This window comes from Pithys albifrons, chromosome 3 (genome assembly GCF_047495875.1).
Source record: "Pithys albifrons albifrons isolate INPA30051 chromosome 3, PitAlb_v1, whole genome shotgun sequence".
In the NCBI taxonomy this organism is placed as follows: domain Eukaryota; kingdom Metazoa; phylum Chordata; class Aves; order Passeriformes; family Thamnophilidae; genus Pithys; species Pithys albifrons.
This window is the reverse complement of record NC_092460.1, coordinates 28457026-28466115: the sequence shown is the minus strand read 5'-3', so window position 1 is coordinate 28466115 and position 9090 is coordinate 28457026. Positions and strand designations below refer to the sequence as shown.

The 9090-nt window shown below is 37.2% G+C and overlaps 1 protein-coding gene across 1 annotated transcript in view; it reads right to left on the bottom strand.

The window, feature by feature from the left end:
- Positions 1 to 930: 930 nt before the first annotated feature.
- The window catches only part of PTN (pleiotrophin), a 79828-nt gene continuing 71668 nt past the window's right edge, over positions 931 to 9090 (bottom strand). Inside the window, exon 5 of the mRNA XM_071551164.1 lies at positions 931 to 7849. Within this exon, the coding sequence (XP_071407265.1) occupies positions 7797 to 7849 (53 nt within the window). The 3' untranslated portion in view covers positions 931 to 7796. The remainder of the gene's footprint in view (positions 7850 to 9090) is intronic.

Below are 9090 nucleotides of genomic sequence, written 5' to 3'. Positions count from 1 at the left end.
CCTAAAAATGTAACTAACTGCAAAGTAGCATATTAAAAAGGAATTAAAATTTTTCTTCTGTAATTAAATAATATAAGCACTTGGTCTCCTTTTCATGGATAGGAATTAAGTTACCGAGTCCATTAGTCATTTGAAAAATGTACTGTCAGTTTTCATACCTTATAATACTTCATTTTCTTCCAAAAAATTCAGAAGCCTGTATAAATCTCCTAGTCTTGTAAACATTGTGAAGCATCTCCCTCTTTTGGCAGTGAGTGATGAAATGGTTTGTAGGGAATAATTAATTATTCTAACCTTTTAATAGTTGGACACAGAGACAAAACTAGAAAAGCATTTGGAAAAGAAAGTAGATTTAGGAAAAAAGGACAATGAAAGAATTAAAAAAAATTAATACATAATGACTACTACCTGAATTTCTGCATAATTCTATTTAGTTCATTAACATAATGTAACTTCTTTGTTCTATTCTTGAGTCTTAATCATCTCTCACCAAAAACACAGACACACACACACACACTCATTAAAGTCACTGTTAAACAGCTGAGCATGACAGGGCTGGGAATAAGATTTTCCCACTGCTAAGCTGATAATTTTTTAAAAAGTCAAACTTTTATCTGCAACCCATCATAGTGTCAGTATTACAGTTTGAAATAACTGTATACTGAAACAAGCTGCTTTACAGAACTGAAAAGTGTCAGCAAATTGGGACAGGCAAACTTCAGTATGCATAAACCAAAGAGATGTTTTCAGCTAAAGTGATTTCTGGCAGATTTCTTTCTACAGACTAAAACTTTTTTAGCATTTACGAAGTTGTTTCTGTAACAAGCAACACCTATAGATGATAATTAATACAATAAAGAAACATAATTAAGAACTTGGAATTAAGAAATTCCAGAAGCAGTTTTAACAAACAAATGAGAACACCATGTGTCTGTGTATTAGTTTATTTAATTCTTTATCGCCACTAAGAGCAAGTAAATTATGATGATACAATTGGTAAACATATACATTCACTAGAGCCCCCCACAATCCCACAGAGCTAAAGGAAACATTAAGGGATATTACAGGATTAATGCTTTCATTCTATGATATGGATATATGGCTTTCATACAAGTTTTAAAAAATTGAAAATGTAACACACTGCTAGCTTACAAAATCAATATACAAACTGGAAAAAAAAGAAAAGAAAGGAAAAGAAAAGGACCAGGAAAAAGAAAGTAACTCATAAGAAGATATCATATAGCACTGGTTTAATAGATATATACAGAATTAGAAATCCATTGAACATGGTATTCAGGCTTTAATTTGTTATTTTGACTTTCATTCCTCCTTTCAGTTTAACCCAAACTACAAGTATTAAGATGGTTTCTGTCTTACTTTGATTTTTCCATCTCTTTTTACCCATTTTCCTCACTTTTTTTTTGCCAAAGACTTTTTCTGCCTGGATTTCTATGTTCACACCTAACTGAAGCAGTTCATCCACTTTGAACCTTTGAACAAAACCCTTTCATGTACTTGGTGTGACAGAAGAGAATATCACTGTGATAGTAAGTCCTCTTGGCCATTTCATTGGCATGTGTTTTGTATTTCCCTTGGACAGCTATCCTTAAACAGATGTGCTGGCAAGTGGGAAGAAATTTAGCTCTTCATCCTACTTTTGTATCCTTATTTAAATAACCACACAGGAGGACAAAAAGCTCTTTCAACCATAGCTTGAAAACGTGGCAGCACTAGTTGTGATTCACGTTTAGAGTTATGCATGCACTTTTCTAAGACTTTACTTCCCCATATAAGGATATAGATATATGCAGCATGTATGCATGTGCATTTAGAGAGCTGCTGTGTCTGATGCTGACATCTTCATTCGGTGGTTTCTAGTTCCAGGCTGCAGCAGTACTAGCCTGCCTCTGTCACAGCCATTTCCTTCAGCTCTAAAAGTCTAGATGAACTACATAATTATAATACAGGAAGTGCAATGAATGACCTCATGAGAAGAGTTAAATAATGTCTTGTTGCCAGGTAGATTAGGGTGAGGGAATTCAAACAGTGAAATTAATTGAATGAAATTGGCTGTGGGTAATACAGCCCTGCAGAGCCTATCCATTTCCCTAGCTTTTGATCACTGAATTCAGGGTTAAAGGTCTTGTGCAGTCGTTAACTTTCAATGACCTACTGAAATGGGAATATTTGTGAGCCTCTGTTTTATCTCATCAGTACATCCATCCATTAGACATATGCTTTCAGTTTTGTTGTGAATTTTCTTCATTATTGTGGAGTTTTTAAGAAAGGAATGAAAACTGTAGATACAGTTTTTTTCACAAACAACTCACTCAAAGCCAAGAGGTTTAAAGGCTAAGAGACACCTATTGAGGTTTTTTTAGCTATCTGGGACTCCAAGACACTCCATATTTAAATGGCAAATGGCAGAAAGGGCTAAAGGATTGGCCAGCCCCACCAACGAGTGAACAATAGTTGAATATGGCTGAATTCTCACATTTTCCTTGAAATACCTCATTTCTGCTCAGGTCAGAGTGGTGAGGCCACAAGACACAAAGGCATTTTTGAAAAGTAGCAGAAAGAGCCATTAGGAAAATGATTAGACTTCATCATTGCGTAGTTTTGGTCCAAAAGCAAAGTTTGATGCTGCTGTGAATGAGAATAATTTCACCTTCTCCAAGAGCAAACACCCATGGGTGAAAAGGCTCTCTCCACGCTCTACTTTGCTCAGGCAAGTCTTTCACTGCCCCTGAAAGTCTATACGCCATGTCTCTTCTCTGTAAATTGATGATAGAAGAGGATGGAGGTAAAAAATGCAGCTGCTTGCAACTATTTATCTAACTAAAGTGTTTTTATCCTTGAGGGCAGACACTCCTGCACCAATGTCTCTAATTTTTAACATGATTATTTGATCATTTCCATCCCCTATAAAGTCTTGCCCAAGTTGGACTATGACAAAGGTTTTGCCATCAATCCACCCTCTCAGTGAATCCAGGGAATCTCTTTGCTCATTCTCATTCATTGTTGTCTTCTAATTAACAAGTTGCTACTGTGTCTTTTAATCTTAGAAGGACACAATTGAAGGGGCTTGATGGTGTGGGCTTCCTGAGGCTGTTGTGCAACAATCCAGGATGAAATGGAGAATATAATCTCAAGGATGAGAAAAGATCAGCAACATCCACAGAAGTTTAACTGAGGGGTAGAATACCTTAGCAGAATCAACAGAAAACCTATAACTGTTATCAAAATTATGGATGAGTGAGGGAAGGTAGGCAACAGGTATAATCTGCCTCTTCAAAGCAGAGGCCTTAATCACAAGTTCACAGAAGTGCTGTTCTAGAGAATTAAAATAAATTGAATATGTGATACCTGCCCACACCTCTCCCTTTCATAAGAATTTGGGAGATATGAAAGACTACCATGTCATGTCAAAATGATATACCTCATCAATATTTTGCTTTAGAAAAGTGGTGAGTTTACATGGTTAATGCTATTGCAGTTCCTAGACAGGAGGAAAATCAGGTTGGCTTTTGTCCCACCTTCAACATCATCATTAGCCTCAGATAACTCAGAAGTTTTCATTGTAAATTAAGGAATTTCATTAAACAAGTGGGAATACTACACAATGTTTATCTTCAGATGCTCCCTGCTGGCAGCATCGTTAGATTCAGAGGATTTATAGGCCTGTTTTCATAAACAGTCTTCCTAGGTATTCACTTCTCCTTGGTTTATCCTAAGGCTCCATTGTTTCACTTGAATTGTCCACTGCCACATGCCAAGTGGTGAAGGATACATACAGAGTTAAAGAAGTACATTATCTTTTCTCCAATCAATATCATCACACCTTGCACTCCTAAACCAGGAAAGATAAATATGCTATTGTCTCCTTTTGACTTTGTCTCCAGATGAACTCTTTCTTTCGACATTGGAGTAAGACTTTACTTTTCTGTAACACTCAATATTTGATTAGTTTTCATTAAGGCACACATCAAGGAAAGAATAAAAACCAATGTGCCAACCAGTAATTCTGCCTTCCAATCTAAAGGAGAGCACAAAAGAAGTTTGTATAAAATGCTCCTGACTTTGTATCTGTCTCTTCTTGACAGTCTCCAACATTGTCTGTTGATACATTTTACAATTATTATTCTTTCATTTCTTCCAATTTTTCTCCTTTGAAAAAAAACATTCAACCCAGAATGTCATTAGGGAATTAAAATATGAGAATCAGTACATTACAATTTAGTATCTCCCTGCATGTACAACAAATGTTTTCCCTTCCTGGAGCCTTGCCCTGCAGTTTTGCTGTACATAATAGACTGTTAGATAAGCCAAGCTGACACATAATGATTCTCTTTCACTATGGGCACTTCTGTCAGAAGTCATGTCAAAGTCAGAAAATGTCCCAATTCTCAAATACTGCTTTGAGTCAGGATATAGACAGGCCTAGTCGTGTAGAAGCATTGCCTCAGCCTACGTAGAGAAAGGGTGATATATCCAAATATATCCTAAGTGTCAACTTGCTAGACTCAAGAGTCTGGAGGCAGATTCATCCTTAGCTGATGATCAGCAACTCATGCCTCTCTTTTCCAAGAGATTTGAGTGCTCAGAAAAAGGCTGACATTTGGGGAATTTCCATCACCTCTCTGTACTATGTTATAGGTGTAGCAAACAAAGATGTAAACCACTTCTTGAGAGGGACATGCATAAAACAAGCTTCTGTCAGGTAAACTAGGTAAGCAACACATCTATGCAAAGTCATTTTCCATTGTAACAGGATAGCACCAAGAGGGTAAACACATATTTCATCTGAAGTAGCCACTCCCACAGCACTGTCAGACAAGCTTGCCCTCCCAAAGGAAGGAAGGTAGAAGATTAGAAAGCAAATAAGGAGAAATTTCAGAATGAATGGCACAGAAACTGAGCAAAATGGGTGGGAAGAGGTTTTGTTCAGATACTTGCCTTTTGCTTTCTTGATAATGTCACTAGTGAAGCAATGGCTCCAGTCAGGTACCAGATACCTCCTTTCAGAGCTGACCTGACTGAACTATTCCATTTTTTGCGTTCTGCCATGAATTACTTTTATCATCTCCTGCATAGCTAGAGTTTCCACTGAATATTTTTGGATGGTTTATTGGAAATTTTATTCATTTTAAGTTTATAAAGTATGACATGAATTGCTGTCAACAATAAGATGCCAATATAGAACCAAACATACTGAGCAGTACATAGGAAATGTTCTCCTATTTTACAACCTTTGCTGCCAGGACTGTTGCATTTTCTTCTGGTCCTAACATGGTATGTTTTGTTTTGTTTCTTTATTTTCTGTAAACTGTCTCCATGAAGGCCCTATACCACCATAGAAACATGACTGGCCTCCTTCAAAAACTATTAGGAATGTTCCTTTAACAAGCCAGATGGGCAGTTAATCCAAGGAGCCATAAGGCATCAGAGGAAACACAGGGGAATTTATTTTCTTCTTCCTCGGATGGAAGTCAGAAAACACATCTAAGGTTTTGACTAAAGGATAGTCAAAGTGTTGGTCTCATCATCATTCCCAATTCCTGCCAGCTCCCTATGAAACATGGACTAGATTAACCAGTGTAAGACAATGGTGCAACAGTGTTTGCACTCAAAGCTGAATCACTTTAAGTGAACTGATGCAGCATTTAGACAGACAAACCTTTGGTGAGTGAAAAAGTTTCTTTCTCCCTTTGCTTTCAATCAGATCTACCATCCCACTAGTTTAAGTCTGAGGCACAAGCACAGGTAGACCTGATTAGACCATAAATAGCACCCAGAACCACCAAAATATGAGCCTTTATGATTTTAGATTTGGTCATTGCACATCCACCACATGTGGAGGACATTTTTTTACTGTATCATGGGCTCAGTTATGTCTAACAGCATAGTCAAAATAACAAGGACATCAATACAGACTGCAAGACACACTCAAGAAGTCTGGGAAGTACTTCTGAGGCTAGTCTACCTTAAGCTATGTGCAGCCTTGGCTTCACAAGCGTTTGAGAACATCTACAGAAGGACTTGCCTCACTGTGAGTCCAAATCAGCTGTACCCTCCATGTGAGGAAAAAAAAAGGAGGGCAAGCTCTGTAATCGTTATACATTTTTTGCATAGAAAAGGGTAGTGATGTTAGTCTAGACAAAGACTGTCTGCTTGTCTACAAGCTAATCCCAAGAGAGCAATATGATTAACTCAGATGAACACACCTTGCTACAGCTTTGCTGAAGTCAGTGGGTACCAAGCAGGAGTACAAGGGAGACTATTCCTCTTGACCTGCAGGCAAGCCTGCAGCCTACACAAATGGCAAAACTTATTTCTTGCTGTTAAATTTTAAGATTTAGAATTTTGAAGTAATGATTTTTGAACTTAATTTGGGCACTGAAATGCCTTATGTTTCCTATAAAATTTCATTCTGCTGACAGTTAGCTTGTTAAACAAATTTACCTTGCAACAGACCAGCCCACTGTCAGGTCTTTTTTCTACTTTGTGACTTTTCTCAGGACTAAGAATCATTGAAATTATGTAAAATTGAGCCAACTGAAAACCAATCAGTTATATTTTTTTCCCTGCAGATTATTTTAAAAAAAATGACAACTATTTTTATGTTGACTGAGTTTTTCCAGGGCATTTTTGCTTACATATAGATGGAAGAAAGCAAACGGTACATGTTTTATATTTTCCCTCTGTTTTTCTAATAGAGAAACAAAAATTAATTGCCTTCCTATTGGTTTCAAGTCCCATAAATTGTCCCCTTTTGATCAAAAATATGAATTACCTCTGGCAGTTTCCAAACAGATTTTTCCTGTTATTTCCCACCAGACATACTATTTTTCAACCAGTTATAATTAAAATCAACAGGAAGATTGCCACTAATACAAAAGGGAGTCAGGCAAAATCACAACAATTTCAACTATATCTTTTATGAAAAGGATATTCTCCCTTCTGGCAAAATAAACAAATAAAAGAAAGTATTTTTGAGCTTATATAGGTAAAACAGAGGACACCACCATCCACCAACACTGATATGCTAAAAATGAAAAGTTTTTCTATCATTCCACTTGGAAAAATCATAACTAGAAAATCATGAAAAATTAGGACTCTTCTATGTCAAACTGTTGAAATATTTCAGGTTTACTGACAACATCCAAAATATGGCCAAGGAAAGGAGTGTTACTGGTTTTTATCTGTAGATGGTGACATTTTGGAATGAACATGCACCACACAGAAAATTTCATACTTCTAAATACTAAACAAAATGCCCCCATCCTTTCCTTGTACAAATAATTTCATACACTTATTTAGATGTAATCAGAAATTAAGAAACAAGCCTCAGGTTTTTTTAGATATAAGGTCCCAATGTTAGATATAAATGCATCCAGCCAGGGTCCTATGTTCGCTGAAGGTACTACTGGCTTCAGCAGAGCTCCACACAGGCTCAAGTTTTGCTTGCATGGGCTAATTACCAGATTGAGACCTACAGCAAGACTTGAGAAAAAAAATTTCAAAAACTTCTACATTGTTCAATATACAATAGATGTAATTTTCTAAATGAGTTTGGAGTCCTTTATTATAGGCCTCTAAAAGTTCTTGTTAGGGTTATACATTAAAAATACTAAAGTAATAAAAAAAGGTATTTGTTTTCTCTGTGTTTGCTTGATTCCTTCCATGGTACCATTAAGCTATAAATAATTTTAGGATAAAATGCCTAGGTATAAATGAAACTGTTAACTGATCACATTTGCTGATGTCCCTTTCTCACATTGCCCAAGTTGACTCCATTAATCCAGCATCTTCTCTTGTTTCTTGCCTTCCTTTTTCTTCTTCTTGGATTCTGTCAAGATAAATAGAATGACAAAAAATAAGAGTCTAGCAGGCATTGCAGTAAGTTTAATTTAATAACCCTGAAAGTTCTCCTTTTTTCTTCTTCGAGCACATGAGAATTGTTTCCTCATTTTGAGCAAAGAAAGGGAAAAGAGAAGGAAAAGAAGAAACAACAGAAAAGGCTGGGTCACTAGAGAAGATGGAAAGGGTTGTGCGTCCTGTTCAGAACCCTTCCTATCTGAGTGGCTGACCCTGCTTGGCATGCAAACATTGTCTCAGAAACTTGCCTCAAAAACAAGAAAACAGCAGGCGCCTCCTGGAGAAACCAGGTCACAGCTCAGTGGAGAGCTGGAAGAAAGCTTTGCACACACTACCCACACACATACCCTTCCCTTGCTTCCTTTCTGTCTCATTGTTAAGTCTTTGGCTTTCGCTGAGTATGAGAGCAACTCCAGAGCATGGTGAGAAAACTCGCTTGTTTCTTCAGCTCCCCCATTGCCAACCCTTCCCGCTTTGTCTGGGACAAACACCTACATGTTCTTGAGAGGCAATTGAAGCTTGGCCTGGAGTCATTAAAGCTGGCCTGTCCAAACAGCTGCTACTGATAGGATGAGAAGGGGGCTAAGGACCACTTGCCTCTCTGATTAATTTTTGGGAAATAAAGCAATGATGTGAAGGTACAAGTGAAAATTTATAGATTATACTACCATCTGCAGCAACTTTCACTGTACTGTACTGTAGAGTAGTATGGTATTCTACAGGTAAATGAAATTCACAGAGGGACCTAAAAAATTAATATGAATTAAGAAGGTTAGTTACTCTTGTATCACATGTCTCCTTGTAATGGGGTAAATAACAGTTCTCACTGGAAGCATGAATAAATCCTTGTGGATTCCAGCACAAAAACCAGCATAGGAGGCATCACGGAGAGATGGCAACTGAGCTTCTGTGAAGCATCTTTCCCAGAACCAACACAGCAACCAAACAGATTCAGATTTGCCTTAACGCAGATTTCACTATTATAGAATCATAAAATACCCTGAGTTGGAAGGAACCCACAAGGATCATTAAATCCAACTCCTGACCCAGCGGAGGACCATCCCAAAAATCATACCATGTGCCAGAGAGCATTGTCTAAGTGTTTCTTAAATTCTGCTGATCTTGCTGCGATGGACACTCTCTCAGTTTAAATAACAAATCTCAGATTATCTCAAGTTAAATAAATTCTTTGTGAATATGATTTTTTTCTCT